This window comes from Barbus barbus, assembly GCF_936440315.1.
Source record: "Barbus barbus genome assembly, chromosome: 1".
Classification (NCBI taxonomy): Eukaryota; Metazoa; Chordata; class Actinopteri; order Cypriniformes; family Cyprinidae; genus Barbus; species Barbus barbus.
In genome coordinates, this window is record NC_136729.1 from 35,202,159 (window position 1) to 35,229,705 (window position 27,547).

The 27,547-nt window shown below is 36.7% G+C and overlaps 1 protein-coding gene across 2 annotated transcripts; it reads right to left on the reverse strand.

Annotated features, from left to right (window-relative positions):
- Positions 1–218: 218 nt before the first annotated feature.
- On the reverse strand, positions 219–24,973 carry LOC306871146 (protein phosphatase 1 regulatory subunit 14B-like). 2 transcript variants are annotated; one of them, XM_079418865.1, is made up of 5 exons: positions 24,598–24,973; positions 24,158–24,364; positions 2,691–2,774; positions 2,546–2,578; positions 219–2,090 (listed from the first exon to the last, which is right to left on the reverse strand). In XM_079418865.1, the coding sequence occupies exons 2-5, from the start codon at positions 24,356–24,358 to the stop codon at positions 2,022–2,024; spliced, it is 387 nt and encodes a 128-aa protein (XP_079274991.1). In that variant the 5' UTR covers positions 24,359–24,364; positions 24,598–24,973; the 3' UTR covers positions 219–2,021. The 2 variants fall into 2 exon arrangements, with proteins under 2 accessions (XP_079274991.1, XP_079274990.1); XM_079418864.1 differs by having other exon boundaries at positions 24,158–24,926.
- Between the last annotated feature and the right edge of the window lie 2,574 nt (positions 24,974–27,547).

A 27,547-nucleotide genomic window follows, 5' to 3' on the forward strand; every position in this document is an offset into this window, starting at 1 on the left:
CCGGTGAAGAATCGCGATCTCATCGATTTCAGTAAGTTGGTCAAACTGGCCAATAGCAGAGCTGAAAATCCATGCATTTTCTGCCAACTGACAAGGTTTCCTTAAAAAGACCGACTTGAACTATTGCATAATGGACAGAAGAGAAACACATTTTTAGAAGAATGTTTTCTAATATTTTTAATCAGTCAAGTAAAGAAAAAGAAACAGCCACACAAAAATGTAATTTAACATATTTTTATTAAAGTTGCATAAAAGTGTAACAAAATTGGGCAAAAAAAACAAGACAGTTTAGTATTGCTAAAAGATAACTTTTTTCTCCCAAAGGTATGACCTTGAGTACAGTCTTACTCAATTGCTTACATTTTTCCTAAATTCATATTATTGTTTCTCTTATAAATCCAATTGTTTTTATTTCAATCCTCCTGTGTCTCATCAGACACAGAAAAGAAAAAAATCAACAGCACTGATAAAAAACTGTTAATTTTATGTTAATAGTTAATGCATCTAAAAATTGCTTGGTAAATAACTGCCTTATCTAGGAATAACAACAACAAGAAAAAGAATCATTGAAAGTACAAGAACCTTTCATTCTAAAACTTCAAAAAGATTTCCACTTTTGCAGCTATTTTTCTTGTATGTTCCTCAAACATGATTAAATTCATTTGGTTGTCATAACATAAATGTAACCTAAGGCAACATCTGAAAGTATAGGTAGAGCGACTTGTGTAAAATGAAATGCTGGAGAAGCAGGTGAAATAAAGACAGAAAATTGAAAAAAATAAAATATTAAAAAGTGAGCAGAGAAATAGAGAAAATATTTGTTAAGCATCCAGGACAGTTGTCATTGTACCTGACTTCATGTAATTCATAAGTGAACTCAGATGGGATGAGGAGGAGCATCGATGAATGATTAATATCTACAGATGCTAGTGATGTGTTAGTACGTTATGGGAAAAGCTCTCCTAAAACACCTGCTGGAAATGTTGGATTGGTGATTTTCAAGAGCACTGAGTGAGACTATTAGCCCTCTTATTATAATGTTTGATTGGCTGAGACAAAAAAGAGCAGATGGCTTCCTGGGAAAGATGATTTAGGAGAGTCGTGTGAGGATTAATTCTAAACGTACGTTTGGCAGTGACGGTGACGCACTGCAGCTTGTCTAGCCTGCTCTTCAATCCCTCCCTATCGGTCTTTGGAAGAGTCAGTGTGCACATCTGTGGATGTGTGTGAGGCCCAAGAGCCACAGCTGTGGTTGTGTGTGTGTGTGTATGTGTGTGGTAATTTCTCCTGATCCCTGAGGGTGGTGATGCCCATGAATTTCAGTGTGTGTGTGGTATGTGTAAGACAGGGGAAAATTAAAGACAAGCCCCAATTTTTTTTCTACACACAGCTCCCTTCTCTATTAATACCACAAATCCAAAGTAGCTCCCTCACTTTAATTCAGCTTTAATCACTTTCTTTATTAGTTTTCCTTTTTTAATTAAAATGTCCATGAATGTTCCTGCACACTTATTCAAGGAACAGGATAATCAATACAGAGGGGGAAAAAATCCACAAGGCCGCTTCTGTCTAATCTCTTCTAATGTCATTTTAAACCAAGTATCGTCACAGTTTCACAAAAGGTTTTAGTCCATGTGTTCATTGAGACAGAGCAGGGAGCTTTGAAACCAAATTAAAACTAAATTCTAACCAAAATCCAAATTCATAAAATAAAGATAATATGCACAGTAATGTATGCTAACATGAAATACCTTTAAAAACATTTCAAAACAATGACATTTTCCCCTTTTACACAAAAAGTGAAATAGAATAAAATAATACAAATAAAATAAAATAAAAATAAGCCCTGCTTATAAGGATCTGATTGAATCTCTCATAATTTTGCCTCCACATCCTCCCCAATGGATGCAAAAGAGGCAATGGGATTGGACGAGCACCTGCTCAGGGGTGAAAGGTCACGCCCCTAAAATTGGAAAAGGAGGGATGAGATTGGTTGAGGGAAGGTGGAGGTGGGAGAAGCTTCATTTCTTCTGAGGAGTACTGAGCTTCTGCATGCCACGGATCCTGTCCAGCAATTCAGCTACAAACTCCTTCAGAGGGGAAAAAAACAACAACAACAACAAAAAATACTTAAATTTAACAGAGAGGTGGACTGTTGGCACTTCAGATTCTGCAGATTTTCACACAATTACAACAGGCTAAGTCCTAAAACTGTAAAAATCACCTGTGTGTGTTTATCCTCATTACAACGAGAATTATACTATGGGGCCGTTGAATGCTCGAATCTGATTGGTTGACAAACATTCTACAGTTATTTTCAGGGAAATGCACAGCTAAAGTAGCTCCAGACAGTGGTAACCATAGTATAAGCAGAATAATTGATGGCGGGTTGAATTTTTAGAACATTTTTTAATAATTCAATGGTCCGTTGACAATTATTCCTTACTTAAAGATATTTCAATTTTACTCATTGAAACAGCATTGTCTAATTTGATTCTGCTTACAATGTGTGCATAACTTTCCTGCTCTTAGATATGATACTCACTTCAGTAGGTTTATAACAGTCTACCAGCAGTTCCTGTTGGACAATAAGATTTAAAAAAGTCATACAAATGTAAAATCTGTTCAAAACTGAAGATGTAATAAAAAATGTGATAGAATGCTGAATCTGTAATTCTTGAGAAGGATACCTTGACCCTTGCAGCACGGTCTACATCATTCTCCATGTCCAACAGCTCATCCACATCAATCTCCAACTCTGGAATCGCCTCCTCCTGTGACACATAAGCATAAACAACATGAAGTGAAAGGAAATTATCTGTTTGGATCAAAGATACATCTATATTCGAAGTAAAATCTAACTGGAAATTACACAACTATTCTTAGTAATTCCCTACAGCTCTAAGAAATTCTGCAGTATTTCCCAGAAGGAAAAGAAACCCAGTGAGGAAAGAGTAGCTAGGCAAAGACAATGTGACGCTGTTTGCACAGAGGTTCCTGGAATGTTTGTGTGTGGGAGGATATCTATCTTTAAGGCAGATATATATCATTTCCTTGTTAAGTCCCCACCAGATTTGAAGAAGGGCGGTGTAATGCTGCCTCATCACCACTAGGGGTATCTCTTGTGTCACACAAACAGTTAAAAGTCAGTCTTTGGGCCAAACCATGCTTCATACAAAATGAAGTTATCCAGGTTGTTTGCAGATCAGCACAAAGAGAATCAATTTCTAAGCTTTTTTTTTTTCAGTTTGATTAAGGTATGTTTCCATTTGCTTTACTTTCCACATAATCACTTCTGTGGAACTTTATTAATCTAATTTATGGAAATGATGGTTATGTTACTCATTGATATGTACAAAGATCAGTTTCTACTTGCCCTAGAATGTAGTACCAATGTCTAGATTGTGTAATATTTTGGGGGGTATTAGTGATTTATACAACAAATAAAATAATACAACCTGTGAAGCTTATCTTTTTTTTTTTTTTTTTAGTTCAAAAGTTTGGGTCAGGTCAGTAAGATTTGTTTATTTTTTTATGATTTTGAAAGAAGTCTCATATATATATATATAGTCTGATGCTGCTATTAATCCTGCTGTCTGGCTGACCATCCATCTTAAAATAAATCTACTGTTTGATAATGAGGATGTTATTAATTGACTGTTAATATGTAAAAGATGTGATGATGATTCATCCAACTTTACACATCCAGACTGGCAAGTTCCAGCTTCTTTTAATCATGAGCAAGACAGAAAATCAAGAAATTGAATACGGTAAGTAAACTTTGGAGCCCAAATGTAATTTTGCATAGATTCAGATAAGCATGTTTGTTTTGAGAAATACTGTCATGTTTGGCTATTTTTATCGGTCCAGTTCTCATATTTGGCCTTGGGCTGTAAGCAAGGCACTGGCCATGAAACAGATCTGTCTGCGTCTTTTTCTGAAGTCAGACGCCTTTGTCTCTCTCCGTTCGCAACCAACTTCCCTAATAGCTCTACTTCAAATCAAAACCGTGATTCAAATTCAAATTCAAATTCAAACACCATCTCTCTATGTGAGTTTTAGTTGTATTTCCAAAAGCAAAAATCCAACGGAGGCTCCAAACCTCAATTATACGCTGCTGTATTTTTGTCGTCTCGTCCATTTGGCCACCCAATTTGGTTTCTTTCTATAAAGTTGTCTCTTTCAATAAAGACTAGCTAATATATCTCCCTTTCCACAAAGCTATAAATGGTCTTCACAAGAGCCACATCCCCCTTTTCTCTATCAAGTTTCCTCTCCCCCTATTCTGCAAACATTTGCTCCCTCAGAGCCTTTTCCAAAACACACTTCATCTTCCTCTTCCAGACACACACTCACGAGCCTTATGAACACGCATAAGCTCATTGTGGTTTTGGTGCAGTGACTCATACGGCATATTAAAATATAGTCTGTCTAGAGAAACAAGCGCTGAAGCGAGGAACATAAAACTGCCCATTGCTTCACAATGGAAAATCAAAAGGCACTTGCAAAAACAGGACTATTTCTAAAGCTGATGCTTTTTTTTCATTCAAATGCTCTCTTTCTTTCTTGTGCTCAATGCTACTATCAGTACTGCATTTTTTCACCAGTCTTTTCCTCCCCCTTGGTTTGAGCTGCCCAGACCAGCTGTCATTGCACCTGCCTGAATACCCCTTGCCCAAATCTCTCTCTCTCACCAACACAAGCACACACACACACACACACACACACACACTACAGTTCATTCAGGCACACTGATATTGCCAAGGCATCATCACATGTGAATGGAAGCTTTAATTGCTCTATTGAATTAACAAATCTTCAATTTGTGTCTACGCCAGAGTAGTGCACATAAGACTAGGGTGCATGAGTACACTGGAGCGAATGAGCTGTAAAAACCACTTGAGCTGGCTGTTAGGGCCTGGAATGTGAAACAGTACGTGTGTGAGTGTGTGTGTGTGTGTGTGTGTGTGTGGACACTGAGACAAAGAATGCAAGGCACAACATGTGGGCACCATGTGCTACTAGTCACTCAGAGAAACGAGAAAAAAGATAAAAAGAGTAAAGCCGAAATAGAAAGCCGAGCAAAAGACAGTAAATGCAAACTAAATATAACCAAAAAGCTTCTCACTATCAACTAGAGATAAATTTAATCCACAGAGCTGGTCATTTGAACCGAGTCTAAATGCACAGACAACCAATTAATGATCATTTAGCCAATGATTTTATCCAAAGCGACTTACTTATAAGAAGCACAGACCCCTGGGTAAAAGGGTTAAGTACCTTGCCGGAGACTGATCTACATTGTTGTTTTTTTTGACTGATACGGAGTATTTTTTATTTTTTTATGTTTAAGAGGCCTACATTTATGTTAAGTCATTTAGCAGATGCTTTTATCCAAAGTAACTTACAAATGAGGAACTTTGCAAGCAATAATAGTAAATGACAACAATAGGTGATCCGCAAGTTTCACAAGTACTGTACGGGTACGCACACGTTTCAGGATTAAGCTCGACTAGACTAATACAAAAACTAGAACAGAACAGTACAGAAATTAAAGAACAAGCAGATTTTTATATGATGTAAGTATTATTAGGAAGTACCATTATGGTTTCAAATTAAAGGTTTGTAAAATATAATGCAATTTCTTTTCTTTTTTTCTTTTTTTTTTTTAAAGCTACACATTTCTCACTTGTGAATGACTAGCTCCTGTGTAAAAATGTGTAATTATTCAAACAGTACTTTAGTTTCCATGTGTTGAACCCACATTTGGCGTCTTCCAGCCAAGATCCAACTTTTACACTTACTACAGAAGTTGTTATATATTGTTAAAATATGTAATTAAAATGCATAATATTCTATTTGCAATGCACACTTGTTGTGTAAGAGCTCCCAGTTGTTCTTTAAATAATCCTAAATCAGTCCAAACAGTGCTGTCAGACACATGGGAATACAATTTCATTCTATTTACTCAAGTATGAGATGCAACAGCAATCAGGGCCACACAATGGAATCAGTAAGATGCTTTTAAATACTTAAATACATTTATTCAGCAACAATTCATATATTTATTTAGCATGGACACATTAAATTGAGCAATAGCAACAGTAAAAACTTCTAAATTGTTACTAAAAAAAAAAAAAAAAATATTGAAAAATGTATTGTGGTTTCCACAAAAACATTAAGCACGATAACTGTTTGCTACACTGATAATTATAAGAAATGTTTCTTGAGCAGCAAACTAACATTTTAGAATGATTTCTGAAGGATCGTGTGACACTGAAGACTGTAGTAATGGCTGCTGAAAATTCAGCTTTGCCATCACAGGAATAAATTACTTTTAAAACTATATTAAAATAGAGAACATTGTAATAATACTTAACAATATTACTGTTTTTACTGAATATTTGATCAAATAAATTAGGCCAATGTGAGCATAAGAAATCGGTAACACTTTACAATAAGGTGTCATTTGTTAACATTAACATTCATTCAACATTATTTAATGTATTAACATGAACGAACAATGAACACTACATTTATTACACGTTTTATTCATCTCTGTTAATGTTAGTTAATGAAAATACAGTCGTTCATTGTTTGTTCGTGTTAGTTCGCAGTGCATTAACTAATGTTAACAAACACAACTCGTGATTTTAATAATGCATCAGTAAATGCTGAAATTAACATTAACTAAGATTAATAAATGCTGTAGAAGTATTGTTCATTCTTAGTTCATTTTAACTAATGTTAACTAATGAACCTTATTGTAAAGTGTTACCAAGAAATCTTACTTAAAGGGGTCATTGGATACCCATTTTACACAAGTTGATATGATTCTTTAGGGTCTTAATGAAAAGTCTATAACATACTTTGGTTAAAATTTCTCAACGGTAGTGTATAAAACACATTCTTTACCCTGTCAAAATCAGCTCTGTTTTCATCAAGCCATTATAGTCCGTTAGGGATGTAACGATTCACTCAACTTACGATTCGATTCATGATTTTGATTTCACGATTCGATTTTCTCAAGATTTTTTTAACAAAATGAGATTGAAGAAATGAGGTGTCCTTTTATTAGGCTATTGCTGCACGTTCCTTTGTGAAATTGATAACAAAACTAAATTGAAATTTTAAAACAAACCCCAAATCAAATAAGCAGGTTACACAAACAAAAGAAATCTCTTCATATAAACAAACTACATGGTTAAGGTTTTGTCTGTGCTCTTTCCATTTAAAATGAGAGGCAACCACTGCATTTTACTCATGATCCAAATAAAGATGCTGCATACATGCAACATGAGCAGTTTTTAATCTAAATTAGACTGTATCATTTCGAAATTTGAATGACAAATTTGGTCTGACTTTAGTTTTGTGAAACTATACTACAAAAAAAACATCTGAACAAAACAGCAGACGAGCTGAATGAGACGCAAAATAATTTTCTGCCAGCAGGTGGCGCTATGAACAGCAATAATGTAGTGTTTCCTGGATTACCGCTGTAAACAAAGCAGAGCTGCGCTTATGAACACTACTTTAAAGGTGGGCTAAGCCAATGTTGATATTTGAAATCACCACAACAAACACGCCCCTACCCCAAAAGGGTCTCACCCCTATTTTGATAGCTCCGCCCCACACATAGGTAGCCTACGCAACCCAGGCAATGATTAGTTCTGTGAAACAAAGCAAAACCAATGTTACAGCGTGTCTACAACGGACACGAGCGGCGCGAAAAAATACTATACAAGTCATTATAATCCGTGATGCTATCTACACTGAATGCTGCACGGGGAGACAAATCCCCGACAGAAAACTGCTGCCACGTTCTATTTATGACGTGCTGACACAAATTTCAAAATTATTTTTAACGGTCGCTTTATTGCGTCCAGTGTAGGCAGACTTTAGCTGTTGCGACGCGGCGTGTCCGGTGTAGACACGGTGTTACTAACCTATCGAGAAGAACCAAAGCAACCTCGGCGTCCGTTCGCAGGCCTTCTGCTCCATGAGTTTTCTCCAGCTCTGGAAAGCTATCCGATATTTACACGGGTCCTACTTCTCGCCTTATCGTTCCGCAGACGTTTTCCTCTTTTGTTTTTTATCCGCCATCTCTATCATTCTGTCGCTTGGCTCGGCTGTTCACTGAACGCTCTCTCCTCCACATCATGAGTAGACACACCCCTTACTGCTGATTGGCTACAAGTTTTGTAAATGGGCAATTTTGAAAAATTACATACCCCACCTTTAATATGCATAGTTCAGAGGCAAGATGAAAAGAAAATACCACGTAAACTTTTTTAAAGACAGTCAATTACCCTCAGAGAAACATTCATATAAACTCCTACTCCAATTGTATTGTGATTTGTTTGGCATCTCAACCGATATAAATACTCACATATTTGAATCGATTTTCAACCAGCTCGCAGTTAATCGTTATATCCCTAGTCTATATTGCTTTAAATACTAATGAGCTCTGCTGACCCGTGGAGTGACGAGCAGACTGTAAACTTCAGCCACGAAACTGGCTAACTAGCACAATATTAGGAAAGGTTGTAGATAAAGCTGGATTACGAATGATTCGCGCGAACATAGACGCATTTAGGCAGATCGGGATTGGCGCATTCCCTTCAAAACAAAAGTAACGTTAATCCTCTGCGTCTTCAGCGGCTCAGATGTCGGGAGTAAATGACGACTGCTATGTTCATTATTACATCCAACAACTAAACACTTCAATTGCTTAATCTGAGACGTTCTTGTCTTCCCCTGCACCAGAGTCGACACAATGGCGGACTGATGACAGCTCACTCAGGGCGGGTCTAAGGTAAGACGGCTTTGTCAATCAACTAGTGTGGGAGTGGCCTGCGCAGAACCACGTCATTCTAACAGGAATCTCAGAACAGCCTGATTTGAGAAAGGTGATTTAAAAAAAAAAAAAAAAAAACACTGGGTGGATTTTTATCATAGGATATAGGATGGATGTGTACACACACTTCCAACACACATTTATGTTCAAACAACAAAGTGAATTTTGCATCCGATGACCCCTTTAAAATAAAAAACCTTAATGACTCCAAACTTTTGAACAGTAGTGTGCATTTCAAATGAACAAAGTCAAAAACTTTGTAATGGAGCATGTATGCATTTGCAGGACCAGACTTCTGACTATCATAATACAGTTTGATCCAACTTTGAAATAAACTGTCTCACAAACTGATATGATTTCTCAAATCTGTAATTGATAACACAAACAAGCATGGGGGGGATCAGACTGGAACTGGTGATTTCAGGCAGAACTGTGGGCGGTCTGTGGCCTGTCGCTTAAGACTAAGTGCTTTGTGTCCATGTGAGTCGACGCTTCGGTCAATGTGCAGGTGTGTTGAGTTGCTTTAGTCAGAACATGTCTACCCTGGATTAATGGATGACTGCATTCATGTCTGGAGATGCGTGTCTGTGTGACCTTTATAATTCAGCATATGAGTGTATACTACCCAGCTTTATATCAAGCCGATGTAAAGCTGCTTTAAAACAATTTGCATTGTTAAAAGCGCTATACAAAGAATATTGACTTGACTTGTATGTGCATCTACAGGTCTCTTGCAGTCATGAATCTGATTTGACATTATGAGAGCAGATGGGTCTTGGAATCAGCGCTGCATTGACCTACATTACACAACTGTCTTCATCACTGAGGATGAGGATGATGGCAATATGGGTTCCCTAGAGGGTTTATGAGTTAAAACATCCAATATTCCGGGTAAAGATAAGCTCAATGTAAAAAATAAATGGGAAAACATCACAACTATGAGCATTTACAAAGAAAGTCAACTAGACCAGTGTTCCAGAGGGTTTAAAACACATGTATGTTTTGTAAATCATCCTTTTGAGGTGGGAATACTTGTCTAAATAGATACATTTCTAGTTATGTGTATACACAGTTCCCACGAGTAGAGTTTCTCTATGTAAACAGTGCTTTAGACCTCCTTGTGATTTACCTCACATGGTATTGTGGTATTATTGATGTATTTTGCAAAAGTTACTAGGTTACATCATCATGACAATGAAGTCAAAATTGGACAGAACTTTACATAGGCAAGATCAGGAAACAATTCTATTATATTAAGGCTTGTTCACAAAAAGAACAATAACTATTTTACCTCCTACAAGAATGACTACTCTGTTTATTAAAAGCACAGCAAGTATGTCTTAAATTCTTAAGGTCTTAAAAGCTGGGTGGATTCTAACTGTCAATATTTATTTTTGTTGTTCATCAAATGTTCTGAAAAGTGATACTAACAGTATTGTTGGATTCTATGTTATCGTTTTAGTTGTGGTGTGAACTCCATTATTCTCATAGAAATAGACAAAATTGTAATAATTGTTCTAACTAAAATCAATATTTAAAAAAAGTTTCATGAGAAATACTAATGGACTGGTCAAAATGATCAACTTTGTGCCACAGATGTCATCGACAGAACCTGTAATGAAACCCCAGAACATCCTCGGAGTTTCACATGACAAATGAGAAGGACAGAGATTGACGTCATGAAGGGCAAAACAGATCTACAACATTCAACAGTAATCACAGAGAGATTACTACCTCATTTATCATGCAGAAGATGAAGCAAATCGCTTTTTTGTTCATTGCCTGGATAAACAATCTGCCACAAAAGACAATTAATTATCAATAAAACTTATCAATTGAAACTAATTGAATGAGATTTGCTGAACAATTGAACTTAATGACACTAAGCTGCCTTATAGTTAAAAACTAAAGTTATTCAAAATCAAATCACAGATTCTTCAATTTGCAATACTAACACTGGTTTTTCTGTTTATTTCTATATTGTACGTCATACTGTATAAAAATAAACCGATAGATATATAGTAGTAAGATCATCACAAAAAGTGTGCACAATTTGTTAGATTAAAGGGGTTACAGACAGCGCATACCCCAATGATACATCTTATATTGCCAAATATTTTAACCAAGTTGTCGATGTGCCTTTTGTTTAGGTGAGTTTGAAGTGTCCCATCTATCTAAGCACATGTTGTTCTACATTCTTTACACTCTGATGCAAGTGTATATTTGCTCAGCACTGACAGAGATATTTATGCCTGATACCTGACCACATATTCATGTGCCAGCATTTCTACGCGTGGCTGATGACTGAAGGGGTTTCCGCATGAGTTGGTTAAACTCTAATGCCATGATAAGTTCTGAGAGCAGAGATAAAGAGGACAGAAGAGCGAGACTGAGTGAGAACCTGTGATCAGACAGGAAGAAGGAAATGAGTAGACATCAGAAAATCAGTTCCACTCGTTTAAATTTATCGATAAATCTAAGAGCCTTTATACCCACACATTCTCTCTCTCAGGCTTGTACTGAGAGCATATGCAAAAAGTTGCTAAATATTACCCCGGAGACAAATTATGTTTGAGTCCAGGTGTGCACATTCAACTGCTCTCATCATTGCACAACAATATCCAACATAACTGGAAGAGTAATTCCAGAATTTCCCTTAGATATTATATCTGTTGGTAAAAACCCACATCCTGGGCTGCAAGAGCAATACGCAGAAGAAAAAAGAAAGAAAAAAAGATTCATTTCATGATGTGTGGACTTTGTGAGTAAATACATGTGTGGATAAAATGGTTTAAGATGGCATGACATTGATAACAGAGAAAAGAGACATGATGATGAACATTGCTGACGTCTTGTCTGAAACAAAGGAACAAGACACACCAGAGTCTTTTTAATACCAAGACACATAGCAATAAATGGCTAATCCGAAGATGGGACGTTTAACAAAAAACTGGCTTTGAATGAAGATATGTGAGGGGAAAAGATTAAAGAATGCTTACAAATAGGCAAGAAATTCACATTTAGGAATCTTCAAATGGGAACATTTAAAACGAAGTGTTTCCAAGTTTAATTGAGGTTGGATATTAGTGGTTTAACAGTAAGAGCAAAATAAACAATATCACCAGTGTCACCAAAACAGAGTCTGGCACAGTTCACACAAGAAAGAGGTTCTGCCCACCAATGGAGAAGAAAACTAATTCTAGTTACTAGTTATCCATTCATTTCTATGGTCAACTAAACAAAATAAGCTGCAATTCGCCTTATTTTTCGACATGGAAGTAAGCTACTTCCTGTGAATGTGTGAGAATTCTTATTCATTAAACCCTATAGACCTTAGTCATGGTAGCATCATATTTAATGGTTGATGGGAATGAAATTAAGTACAGTGCGGTCAAAAGATCCTGTTGTTTAACCCTTTAAGACCTAAGGGTAAAATAGGTCCTTTTTACATATTTTGTTTATCAGACTGTAAAATTCTAACAGAATGTGCTATTTTCAAGTGCAAGGTATCATTTTTTTTCAGAAAACAGATGGCTTTCAAAAAAGTAGTTTTTGACCATTAATATTGTGTGGTGAGTTTGTAAACAGAATTTGAATAGACAAATATATAAAAAAAAAACTAATACATTTTCTGAAAACACAGAAATTGGAATTATAAAATACAAATTTGAATTACTTTGATGGTGCAAACGGTTGAAGAGTTATGGTAACATAAATACAGGTTGGTTTAATGTGTCGGCGCCGACACAGCTGGTTTTAAAGGGTTAACAACATAGTATACCAACTCTCTGTACACCAAAACTCCATAAAACAGTTTTGAACGTTCTAAGTTTCACAGCGCATTTCATTCTATACATCTATCCCTTACAGCTTGGTTTTCATCTGTGTTAAATTCAATATGGCATCGAACCTTATTAAGGTCAATGTGTAAATAACCAGAAGATTGAAATGATAAAAAGATAAAAAGTGCAGTATACAAAACTATTTGCTCTACAAACCAGTGTGCTTATGGCTATAATATAACAAATACTAGTTTGCAACATAACGCATCATATTTTTGTGCAACTAAGGCCAAAGAAAGAATGAAAGAAAGCAGTGCAGTCAGCAAATGCCATTTCACTCCATTTATGTAATAATATATACTATTGCTAGTATTATAACAATCAGGTGAATTCTAAACTAAAGTGGGAGAGATAAGGGACATGAGAGGTCTCAAGTCAAGTCTAAAACAGAAATTTGCCCTGAATCGTTAACTCTCCACCTCAAACAGCTCACTTTACTAACCTCTGATCTGTCTCGTGTAAACACACACAGAGCTGTACTATTGATTTATTCTCAGCGCTGGCTGCAGTCTGATTGTATGACAGACAGCAATGGTGCTGACAGAAAGCTGGGAGAGGAGGATTAGGGACACATGCCGTCCCAGGAGAGAGGCCTCTGGCTGGGCTGTAGTGGGCCAGCGAGGGGTGGGGGTGTATTTCCACACACCCGCTGACACTCGTCATCACACACTGGGGGTTATCGGCAGATAACACACTGACGAATACACACAAGAGCAAGCAGGCCTTTTCCTTTGATTAGAACAAAAAAGACGACATTTTACCTTTATTAAAACAACAGCAATGCTATAAAGAGAAAGGAACCGATCTTTTGTTGGTATTTTCTTTAAAAATAGTTTCAATCATGTATTACACAAGTAGCTTAGATTGTAGAGTGTTATGGCGCTTTTCCACTGTGTGGTACGACTCGGCACGGCTCAGAACGGCACAGCACGGCTCAGTTTGTGTTTCCACTGCAGTTTAGTACCGCTTTAGTGTGAGCGGGATTATTCACGTGTCGTTATAGTTGCGCCGCCTCTACTGCCTTTATATAGGGGTGTAATCAGGGCTCGAATTGAGGGGGGATAGAATCCCCCTGGTTGAAAAAAAAAAGACAAAAAGCATCCCCTCTGTAAAACTACCATCCCCCCTTACCATCCCCTTTGGATCATTAATGTGTATTATGTAAATTATGTAATTATGCAAATGCTAAAATTATCTACTTATGATAATTTACGAAGTAAGTAGCAGCCATTGGCCAATCAGAACTTGGTAATGTAACAAGCTGCGCACAAGCTGAAGCAAGTCTTTGTCATTTTTCTTGCAAAATGGTTCAAGCGCAACTTTTAAAGTTCTTTAAAAAGAAGACAACAGAAGGTTTGATTTTTCCTTAATTAGAATTTAAAGACATTCCCCTGACATTAGGGGTGTGCGATATGACGATTTTTGATCGTGGACGATAAAAATATCTCCACGATCTGCTTTTGAAGAAATATCGTAGTATCGCGCTACCGCGCACATTGTCAATTACAGTTCTGGCGCCGCCGTCTCTATGTACTGTACAACACGACATACAGCAGTAGAGTTACTCTGACAGGACACTGCACTTATTCGCGATCGCAAAAGTACATTATTTGCATACAAGCCTTGCTGGTTAAATGTTTAATTCGCGCGCTGGTCTGACGTGCGCTTGTTCTGAGCGCATACACCTGAAGCACGCGCGCTAAAACGCCTGTCTAACAGCGCCTGATTACTCAACTAAGTTATATTTTGCGCTAATACTGTCAAAACACACAAGGTTTACATACAGACTGAGTTGGTTATCTCTAAAATGAAAGTAAATAGTTAAGAGAGAAACGGATGCGTGCCTGTACTGTTTATTAGATGCGTGCAGCTCTTAAAGGGACAGGACACTAAACATGCTGTCGACTGTCATTAAAGGGATAGTTCACCCTAAAATTGAATTTCTGTCATTATTTACTCAGTGGAAAACCAAACAGTTGCTGGTCTACATTGACTTTGATAGTAGGAAAGAAAAATCCTATGGAAGTCACTGAGGACCAGCAACTGTTTGGTTTTCCACCTTCTTCAAAATAGCATTTATAAATGTTCAGCACAAGAAAGAAACTCATTCCGGTTTAAAACAACTTTTGAGTAAATGATGATATAAAAATACAACATTATGACAGAATTGACAGACAGATGACAGAATATTAATTTGTGGGGGAACTATTCATTTAACGTTAACAAAACAACAAAACGCAAAAGAGAAAAATCACTCACTATTCTTGACTGAAAAACTTTAATACAGTTGCTTTAGGAATCAGTCTATCTAGTGTTTTATTTTTATATTTGTTCATTCAATTTCATTGAATGCTCTGCTAAATACACCTATTGTACCTGGAAATAAAGCACTGTTTGTTTTATTTGTATATTATGTGTATTTGTAATGTGTATCTTTGTTCTTATTTTTTAATAAGAAAAATAAAATAATGACAAAGATTTTTTATCTTCACCCACTTTGGCCTAAATATCTGCCATGCATCTTTGTCTTTCTAGTTTGGCTGTAATGCTCAGACAACTTGTAAAACCAAAATAGTAAAACTAACAAAGAATCGGGATAAAAATCGTGAATCGTGATATTTCTATAAAAAATCGTGATATGATATTTTTCCCATATCGCCCACCCCTACCTGACATGTTATTGTGCTGTATGTGTGACAGGGACTTAGAGACGATAGGAGAGCTGACATTATTGAGTAGCCTATGTCATATCCGACTTTGCAAACAAACAAACCAAAACTCCTCTTGAGTCCAAAAGTATTCACTCCGAAACCTATTCAAGTGCAGTTAAAATGCCCTTATAATTATATTACAAGTTTTTGTTTTTACAAGCAACGTTTTGCACATGTGCATGAACACAAATGTGCTAGGCCAGTGGTTCTCAAGTTTTTACACCAAGTACCACTTCAGAAAATTTTTGGCTTTCCAAGTACCACCATTATGACCAACATTAAAATACAGTATAGCACTATGTACAAAAAAAAAAAAAAAAAAAATGAATCAGTTTCATTCCTTACAATATGTATTATTGTCAGCCAATTAAAACATTGTAAATACACAGTTTGAACATTAACACTGCAGCGTGCTTACTTCCAGGTAAATAAAAAAACTGAATTATTAAATTAAAATATATTGTACCTAAAAGTTAAATAAAACTGTACTGTACTTCAGTGTTAATAAACTGTACTTAAAGATTAAATGAAAATGTATCGTACTTACCATTTAAGTACAGTTTTTAATTTAACTTTTAATTCAATTAAACTTGATAAAAAAAAATAAAGGCTGGTATGTGTAGCTGCAAGTAACTACAATCAGGCCACGTGTCCAGCAAAGCCAGCTGAAAACGCCCAGGTGTGAGCGCTTAAAAGGGCAGCGTATTTTTATTTGTTTTTTCAATTGAGGCGCTGTGGTTGCTATGATATTATATATCCGCTGAAGTATTATGGCAGACGCATCGCGAATGAAATGTTTCTCCAATCATTATTTTTCATAACAATATTATGGTACTCCGGCAATTCCATCTGGTAAAAACATAAATACTCTGAGACATTGTTGTTCAGTCGTAGTACAAGCAGGGTGTGACGGTATTAATCCCGCCCCTCCTCCACTGAGATTGGTTAGCTGACTAAAAAGTGACAGTGATGAGTGTTAAGTTTTACACAGAGATGAACATTCTTCATCTCTCGGCGCCGAGAAAAAAACACCCGAGCGCTTAGCATGAAAAAGACGCTCCGATTTAAAACAATCGAAAAAATTCACTAGCCTCGGGGAAAAAAAAACGTTTTGTTAGACACGCAGCCTAATTTATATCCTCTGCGTACCACTAGTGGAAGCTCACGTACCACACTTTGAGAACCACTGTGCTAGGCTATTAATTTTATACAACAGTGCAGAGCGACACAGTGTTTTTTGTTTCTTGAATTAATCTGTTTTTGAACGAATCAAGTGAGCCGGATTCACTTGTTGGGTTTCTAATCGAATCAGCCGTTTTGAATGAATCGTTTGATTTGAATGATTCAATAAATCATTTACCTATTGGTGGTTTTGTCATATTTATTTATCCATGACAGGCCTAAACCAGCCAAGGTGCCAGCTCAAAAACACATTCAGCAATATATTGTTTAATTATCAGTATTGACCAACATTCTTCCATTTCAGTCCCCAGAAGGAAAAAAGCTTATAAATAATAGATCATTTAATAAGGCAATTTTTTCATGAAATAAAAAACAACAAATTTTGTAATCACTGTGTAAAATTAGCCAAAGAAATTGACCACAAAACCTGGCCTGAATTATTATTATTATTTTATTTTTTCTACAATTCGACCACTGGGTGTGACGGAACACGTAGGCCTATTCGTACAAAACTTTTTTGGGTCTTTCAGTTCGGTATGCAAGAAATTCAAACAATAAATGCCTCTTTGATGCGGCGAGGCAGATCGTTGTATAAACGCCTCAGCTCTAATGGCAGCGCGGAGCATGAGTGAGCGCGATCATCCCTCTAGTTTTAATGCGAAATAAACATGAATGAACAAATCATGCCTCACGTAATCCTCAATCTGTGTTTCAATTGTGGAAAGAGGCTAGTAAACAAAATGTAACGTAGCATTTCATTTACCTCAGGCAAGTCATCAGTGTCTACAACTCCTTATTTGCTAGAGAAATTAAGTCTAGAGCATTTTGAGAAATATTAGATATACTTCATTATATTTTACTTTACCTTAAATGTCTAAATAAATCTTGAAACAAGACTTAAGATATCCAAATGAATACATTTCAACAGCAAATATAAATTGTATAATTTAGAAAAAAAAAAAAAGCTTTGTGTGTAATTTACGTTTGCATACAAATGTTGGATAGATGTTCCATAGATGGACTGAGAGAGTCTGTCGTGGCAGAAAGAAAAATGCAAGAACTAGTAGTGATTGGATGGATTGTTGAGTGTGACAAGCAGAGAGGCCTAATTAAGATAAACCATAATGACCTCACACAATGACAGAAATCACAATCAGTCCATAAGCTTAATCAACTGGCAAACCCACAGAACTGTTAGAGATTTAAAACTGCTAAAGAGCAAGCAATATATTTTGGCTCAGTCTAAATTCATCTCCATTAATCTGAGTGGAAATCATTTAGACTCTCTGGCATCCTCTCTTTCAGGATATGTGCAACCAAAGTAAATGTCTGATTATTCAGCACTGGAGTGTGGTGAATAAATACAGAATTATGTCTAAAGTAGAATTCCATATTTTTAGCAACAGTCTTTAACATAAGAGCGGGTTTAGCCTGTTTTACCTTAAAAGTGAAGCTTCCGGTGTCACCCACTTCCAGCTGTACAAAAGAACTACTGCAAACTGGTAAACGTTATCATATTAATTTAATACACTACCTACATAACCATGAACATTGCCATGTTTTTGTAGCACACTTTAAAAAAATGTTTTACAACATTTACTGCACTTTTTATTCTTTAGTTATTTACCTATACAAGTTAATGAACCTTGCACATTCACATGAAATAGCTCACTTCTGTGTAATGGGTGGAAGAAATAATCATACAATTTAAATTAAATTTAAATATCAGTCTGTCATATCAGATACTCCATGCATAGTTTATTTAATATGCAAAAGTACAAGTAAAACTCTCCTCAAAGATGGCCTGTTTAGACATAACCAAGCATTCTCTGATAAATCTCCACACTACGTTACACATTTATAGCTATAACATTAATCAAATCCAGGTATAACAAAACATAGTGGCCATTCGAGTCCTGTCCCAACTTCCTGTTTCAATAGAAACAATATAGGACATAAAACCATTTTTCTGTGTTCTTTAAAATTATACACTTCCAACACTTTTATGCGTTGAAACGTCTAGCTGGTTTCCGTAGCATATTTATTTCAAAGCTGTTAGAGATATTAGAAAAGGATTTCCTGAGCTGAATAAATAATAAATTATATTAAAATAAAAACAAATCATTAGTGACCATTAACCAACAACAGAGAACCATGATGAAGATGTGTTTGGTAAATACTAAAATACCGATTTCAAATCTCACTAGATAATTCAAGTAAATATTTTAGGTTAGAGGGCTGACAAAAAAGTTCTGTGTTAAATAAACAGGCTTTAAAAATCAGAACTGATGTACGCTATTTTACAAAATATCATGAGACCTCGAATCAAATACAGTGTACAAAGAGGTGTGCTTTAGTCTTTATAAATCTGGCTATGTGGTCATTCTTTCTAAAGAAGGGGGAAAAGGAGGGGAAAAGAGAGAAAAGACAGAGGTGATAAGAAACACCAACAGGGCAACACCTGCTAGCTTCTCTCTCTCGTCTGTCGTTTCTGGAGTGGAATAAAGCAGGCAAGCGTTCATCATATTCCCTAGATTAGAGCACTTTAGGATATTCAGTCTGGACGCCTGCAAGTGTGTGTGCGCATGTGTATTTTATTCATACTTGATTGAAAGTCCAATTCACTATAAGTCACCCACAATTCCACTAATCCACCAAGTACTTCCAAAACAGGGCACTTCCATTAACAAGAGTTTTTAGTAACAGAAAATATGGCCGACAAACACTGAAAAGAAACATCCACTTCTGCATAATCCAGCCTTTACATGACGCAAGAAATCAAAGAGGGAAATAAGAAACGGTCACTGTGCTCCGCTGCTCTAGTTTTTGTAATTACAGGTTTCTAGCAGTAATTAACACGAAACCCTTTAGACTAATGAAAGTGTTTCAGTATCATTAAAAGACTGAAGGGTATATATTGCTGACTACACCCATTGACCGAATATATGGCTGGTGATGTCACAGGTACGGTCCAGGCCCTGCAGATGCGTTTGCGTTGTAGAGATTGGTCTGAATGTTTAAGAAGGGAGGAGAACTGATAGGAGATTTTTCTTTTTTTTCATTTAGAGGTCTAATGGCAAGCTGAAGGCAGTTTTACATGCCCCCTCCAGCTCTCTAAACACATTTGTCACATGTACAGTCACAAACTCAACACAAATCAGGTGACACAAAAAAAAAAAATCTAAGAATCTGCTGTAATTTGTACTGCTCTATTTAAAGCATGGCATATTAAAGATATTGATCAATTATTCCACTGCACAAAATGGTTGTATAGTCAACCATTGTGACCCACCATGTATAATATGAAAGTATAGTTCACTATAGGCTTCAATGTACAGTAACTTTCAACAGTAACACAGAATTACTTAACTGGATTATAAAGAAGCCAGACAGTCTGTCTGTTTGCAGAAGTTATCTTAGTTCACTTTGCTGAATCCTCTGCTGAATTAGGCTGTGTACAAAAGGCAAAGCTATTTCCAGCCAGATCAGAGTCCTTTTACATAACGATCACTGAGTGACCAACGGAAAAGCCAAGAACTGAAGACATCCTTTTGCGGATGCTCAGATCAATAAGTCTCTCTAGGTCCATAACTGAGGACCATTTAAAATGGTTTGTGGTTCACGTTTCGAGAAAAGAACATAATAAATATAGATCATTTATAACACAAGATGATTTTATTGAGATCATTTGAGAGGTTGCTAAATCTTAGGTTACTGTGAGGATAGTAAGCCGTCAGCATTAGTGTGTATACTCACCTCTATGTAATTAGATTCTGTGATTAGTGGGTATATAAATATACAGTTATGTAAACGGTAGAATGTCAAATTAGATGTTGAGCAAATTAAGACAATGGCTGCAGGAAAATTCACACTCTCACTAAGAACAAATCATATACTACACTGGTGATGGGAAAGTCCATAATTTTAAGAATTTAGTAAGTGCACCAATATTGTGCTACTGCTACATTATAAAATAACATCTGCTATATCTGCTTGATATACCTTTTGGCTTCTAGCTAAATACATTACCTTTAAATTCATTAATTAATTGTAATAACATGTTTCTTGACCCTTAACCAAAAGGTCTAAAAGAAAAAAAAAACAGAAGCTGCATCTGCTCTTTAGGATGTACCATATGTGAATGTAAACACCAGTGCATGATATGATTATGAGGAAGTGAATCTAATATTATAATGTATATGTCAGCAGTAATGATAAATTAAAATTAATCAAAATTGAAAGTTAAAAACTAAAATAAATTTAATCAAGATAAATACAAAAAAAAAGTTTACATGTCAAAACATGACAAATCATGAGATATGAATCTTTAAAATATGAAAAAGGTTTGGTAGGTAATGTGTTGCATAATTAATCAGCTGAATGATTCATAATTTCTTTTACATAAATTCTGAGAAAACTGTGTGTTTACTTAAAGGGAGTGTACTGACCTCAAAAGTGAAAACAGTCACAGAGAATCTTTTGAGACTCATGCAGAGAAATTACTCTGGGTATTGTTACAAGTTGTGTGTGCTGCCATTCAAAAGTTTGCAGTTGATATGATTTTTTTTTCATGTTTTGATACAAGTCTCTTATGCTCACAAAGGCTGCATTTATTTATTTTCATAAATACAACAAATTAAAAATATTGTAAAGTATTATTATAGATTACAATAACTATTTACTGTCACTAAATAAGTATCGCTGAACAACAAAAAAACTAAAACAAATACTGACCCCAAACTTTTGAATGGTAGTGTAGATTAAGTGTTCCTTTTTGTTTTTGCTAATTTCTAACAGACATGCAAAGCTGTTTATTTAAATATGTATTCTGTGACGTCAACACTATAGACATGCCTAAACCTGTTCTTTCCCTTACACACAAAAACACATGCGTGCAGAAACATGTAGTACACACACACACACACACACAGGTGCAAAAAGGAGGGGTGGTGTGCCTGTCAGCCACTAGCAGGTGAGGAACTGAAGTATTCAAATAAGGTCGGCAACTGAGTGTACAGAAGGAAGGAGATAAGAGAACAACATGAAGCAAATATAGAGCCAATAAACAGAGTGGCTCAACATCCTGACACAATGCATCAACACACACACACACACACACACACACACACAGAAGGACTACACTAAAGCTGAGGTCACACGACTGCTGTGACCTTTACTGCCTTCTTAAAACATCAGAGTCACAACATAAGCACACACTTCCTGCAGTTTCGCCTGTCACTGGTATTTCCTTTGTTCATGACTCATGGTTCAGCAGTCTCCATTATGTGGCATCAACCCGATGATCCCAACTGCAATTATGCCTCTCCTTCTCCTCCTAAGCCTGTCAGAAGATCCTTCATTCTCTTTTTCTTCTGCCCATTTGCCTTTCCTCTTCTTGTGTGGAGAAATTTGCTGATTCATTCCAAAGTGAATGAACTAGTGGCAAACAAGAGTTGCTTTAGCAAGGTGAGTGTATAAATATACACACTTGGCTTGTCGTCTAAACCTAAAGTCCAAATAAGACACTTATTTTGCAATTACAGCACGTGTTAAAAAGTGCAGTATTATGTAGCAAAGTGTAACACACTGTGTGAGTGTTAATGAGAGGAAAGGGGGGGGGGGGGGCACCATCTTTGTGGCCAAAAGCTTCTGGCCAAAGGCACAGCTGTCCCTCTCTATACCTCCCTCCCTCCAGCTCTTTCACAGACCGTCTGTTAGTCTCCATCAATGATTGTCTGTTTACTTCTCCTTTGATTTTTGCATCCTCATTTTTTAAACCTGATTTAACACTGCCATCAGTTCTCAATTTCTAAACGACTTTACATCATTACCCGAGGATGTCTCAGTTTTTACACAGTGACTCAGTCAATCATGCCCAGAAAGCACAGTAGCTGTCTAGCTGAGCTTAAAAAATTATTTCCTTGCCTCATGCTTCCCCCTCCCAGTCTGTATTTTTGTTTTCTCCTCCCTTTTATTATCCACAGCAATTTTCCTTAACACCAAGCCACATCTGTAACCTTGTTACTGAAGCGTTTCGGTCTAGTTTTTTAAAATACTATACACTCCATATCCAGGGAAACCAAACACTTGCTGTGCGGAAAGTGAGATTATAATGACTTGATTGCTTCTCCCTATGGCAGTATGCCACACCGGCTCCTTCCACGCCAAAACTCATATCTCGCTTCTGACAATTTAAGTAGTTTTAAATGAAAAGGATTAAGACTCTCAAGGGAAGGCCACGTCGTGCATTATTGTTTACTAAAAAGCTAGGAAAGTTGGCAAAGCGGATTTAACATGCTGACATGGATAACGTGAGGAAGCAAGGGGGTACGTTTGTTTCTGGTTGTGTGGTTTATAGACTGGGGGAGGGTACGAGAGACATGAGGAGTTTACCAAACCACACGTTCATATCTTTTTTTTTCAAAGTGTTGGAGTTTTCCTCCTGAGACAGGTTTATAGTTAATCTCTTCACTAATTTTTGACTTCATGTAAACAAAGCCTTCACAAACCAGTATTTTAAAAGAGAAATAAAAAACTTTAGATTTTCCTTTGACTTACACTGAAAAGGTTAAAATCTAAAACACTGCTGTCTCACAAGCCTATTAGAAAGTACAATGGCAGAACAGTGTAAGTAGGCCTACCTGGAGAGTTGTTCATCATGGTTAAACTGAACTTTTAAAAAAACTGAGTGAATTATTTTTGTGGTGGTTGTTAGAAGCCTATATCACAGGTCAAAAGATATTTGCATATAATACCTATAGTAGGAAGTATGCACATTTCTGGAGGCGTAGACATAATTCTCGCCACCCAATGATGTAAAGATGTAGCTTGCAGAAAAGGTCACTGAATTATTTTTAGTTAAAGGAAAATAATCTAATCTCTGTAATAAATGAATGCGTGTAAGTAACTTTGTCACGGTTCTACCTGCCAAGACGGTATATGGTCCTTCTCACATTTTCCAGACTTTAGACGCTTTTTCATTTAAATTGCGCGCGCCATATAAAACATGTAACTGTTAACTTTAGGAGCTCCAGGTTCATCCCTCACCGACGTTTGCGTTCACGGCGTACGTTTTTGTGACGTCAACGCTAGTTACGGGACAACGCAAGTAGGGCTCGCTGCAGCTCACAAGATCCAGGGGGCATGATTGCATCCACATCTAGGGGGTGTAGACGGGTAGGTTTAGGTATATGTTAGATCTGGATCCAAGCACTCCCCCTGGATCTCGTGGGCTGCAGCGAGACACTCCTCGTATAACGCAGGTAGTTAAGAAGTCGAAATACAGTTAACTTAGTAACTAATGCGCTCTCCCTTGAGCGCTTAAAGTCTCTGGAAATAGACTGTGGGTCAACTGCAGATTTAAACACACACTCTGCCCATTGGCTCGTCTTAAGCACTGCTGCAATTACAAAACGTACTTATCTATGAAAATACAATGGGTTCTTGACTTTATCACGGCTTTTGTTTATAATACATTACCCCAATATACTGTTTAATGCTTCTAAACGATTCATAGTCTCGACTAGCTTACTTTTAGACGGTAAAGGTTTCAGAAAGAGTCTTACCTCACAGTCGTAGAGATCCGTTAGCTGGTCAATAATCCACTCTTCCAAATTAAGTCTCTTTCTCAGTTCCTTCCGGTCGTATTTCACTGTGACCCGTCCTTGCTTGCGGACCGGGGTCTCGGCTTCTTCGGTTGACCCGGGGGGCGTCTGGAAGTAAACGCGAGCTGGCTGGCTCGATTCTGGACTTGTTACCGCCGCCATAGTCCGCTAATATTGTGCGAATAACACGAATGATACAGTAAATCAGGGTTTCGTCCCCGTGTTTGCTGAGCAGTGTGATTTAAAAGGCCACTAATAGAGCTATGTATTCCTTCTCGCAGAACTCAATGGCATTTGACAGTTATTTAATAATATTTCTAAAGTCATATAAAGTCACTTCTGTATTTGGATGTTTGTTTCGCTTGGTCTTGTCCCAATCTATCAAGTCGCTAAACACTTACAGGACTGCAAACCGCGTGTCTTTAGAAAGTAACGTTAAGCCACAAAATCACTTCAAAGTCCAGCGTCTTCCTCGTGGCCCACTGTTTCCCCTCAAATAAAGATGGAAGCCGTTCACAAAGATTTATCAGTTAATTTAAAAGAGAAAGGCAGACTTCCCCCCTCCAATACAAAGCAATAAAAACGAAAACAAACAGTGTAGTGTCCCCTTCTTTCCTTCTTTTTTGTCCTTCCTTTCCCCCTCCTCTCTCTTCCTACTCTGCTTTCCTATGTAACCTCCTCTGAGCCTTTCTCTCCCTCCCTCAGCCGGTCTCTCTCTTCCTTTCCCTCCCCTAGCTGTCTCTAACACTGACTAATAAATTCACCATCCCTCACTTCAGGCTAAATACAACCAGATAATCTTGTTATTTCAATAAATTGCTAAAATAATTGAGGAATAAAAACAAGGTTTCTTTGACAGTTTTGACGCTTTTGCACTCTACTCATCAGTAGCTTTTTTTATCGCTTTATTGATCAGGAAACTGATTTTTTTCTCATGACTGTTACAGAAGGATCTAGCTAACTAGCCAACCCATAACTTTTCATTTGTTAAAGGTAAAACAACCAGTTAAAGGTATACACAGAGAAAAATGCTAAATAAAAAGTGTTACACTTAAAGAAATAATGTGTTTGAATCACTTTCAGAATGATTTCTTTCCCCTAGTTGATAGAAAAACATTAAAATCCCATCAAAATCCACGCAGCTTTGAGCAAGTGGTAGAACACACAACTGTATAGCACGCTCAAAATACACCGAATGTTATAGTCTGTTTGTGTGGACACTAATAACCATCGTTTTTGTCTGTGACCTCCAGACAAACCTGTCTTCTAGAAAAAAAAGCTGTATTATTCTATGTGGAGCGGGTCGCCCCCTCATGGGACATTGTCACATGACTAGCCTTACAAACAGTTGACTGAGTTACTAATAATGAATCAACAATATCATACAACAATTTATTGTGATTTAATCTAAAAAGCCTCATATGTGAATGTGTGGTATGAAAACAAACAAAAAGCAACAAACCATCACTGAAAAGCAGCATTAAACTAATTTAATGCATCTAGCCCAAACCAGTGAAACTACTGGGACAAAAAAAAAGTCAGCTAAACAGTTTAATTTGAAATAATATGCTAACTTACTACTCTTGCAATTATGACAAAAGGAGAGTAGTATGCCAATTTGACATTTCAAATTAAGTCAAAACTTACTGAGAGCAGCTTTAAGAAGTAGGCTGCAGGATAAGTCTTCCATCATTTACTAAAATACAAAACAAAAACACAAAATAATAAAATGTGGAATGTTGTTAGAATGCTGTGGGCTGATTATAGAGGCTACATACCTCTACTGACGTTTTACAAGTGGCATGAAGACTATGAATTATTCAAAATACTGTGTCTGGATCTTACAGTCCATTAAACCCACTGCATGCTGTGACACAGTTTTTCTCTTACATGCATTCACACACATAGACACGTGTACAAATATTTGAATACTTTAAGACATTATTACTTGATAAGTAATTATTATCATTATTATTATTATTGATTTGCTACTGAATTGTAATATCATGTGCTAATAAATCTAGAGCAGATTTGTATGCGTACTCTTGCAACCCTGCTGTCTCAGCGTTTTACAATCCCTATGCAGTAGGTGAGGGTTAAGTGGGTAAAGCCGCATGTGCTGCATTTGTGACTTGATTCTTGTTTGAACTTGTAATAATCCCCTAAGAAGGGTTAATACTAGAGAAACAGCTAAAACACACAATAAATCATGTCAGACCCACCTTATGAAATTAAACACTTGTCATTTTATTCATGCGTTGTGTAAGATGAATAGTTTTATTATAAAAGGTGAAATTATTGTGTGAGCTTGGATGAAAAGGAGGGAGGTAAAATGACTAAAAATAAGCCCTTTTTTGTCTTCCTCAATTTCCGCAAGCAGTCACCCAGGCAAAAGCTCAAGGTGAGAGTTCAGACATTCAGTGCTAAGTAATCAAAAATGGCAGTCTGAAATAAACGCATGTACAATATCTGTGTAGGAGTCTGGATTGCCTTTCATTTGACACTGTCCTGTGCAGATTTAAAGAGCACATTCTCAAAACATTATTCATGAAAATAAACAATGTAGTTGCTATATCTCCGCTTGTCAAACCCCTCCTTAAAAAGCATTTCTCTGAAAACACAACATAATTCATGGTCTTTATGACTAACCCAGTATCAAATGACTACCTCAAAATAAATTCTGACCAATAAGTATCAAATTACGCAACCAGCATAGAGAAAGACAGTACATATACTTGGTGTGCATTAACAACCAAGATAGTGGTGTTACTGCTGCCACCTGGCTGAAGAGAAGGATGGCATCACAACAAACAACAGATAGAGAAAGAGAATTGGCAGAGGAGTGTTAGGCAAACTGAAAATGACCTATATTAGGGGTATAACAACAGAAAGCCACTGAGATAGGGATCTGGGGAGGAACAGAGTGAGTGAGGATGCCTGCAGTGGGTGGGGAGAGGAAACAAAAGCGCCATTTTGATGAGAGATTAGTTTGATTAGACCACAGCTGTGGCCATTGAGAGAAACTGAAGGAACGATGAGGAAAACGATGCATCTATAACACAGCTGTTGTGTTAAGAATTTGTCTTAAAATTCAGGCTCTAGCACAGTGCTTCTCAACCTTTTTGTTCACAACGTTATTCAAAGGCCTTTTGACTCTTCCAGTTGTTTATAATTTACTGGAGAAGGATTAAAGATAAAGATTTTAAAGAGAGAGCGCTTGATTTATATATTATGGTTCTTCAGAGGGAAAAAAAAAATTGTTGAGTGAAATAAATTCAAATAAGAAACATTATTTTAATGTTTGTGTTCATTTTAAATCATAATTTTAAATCATCTTTATGCCTCTTGGAA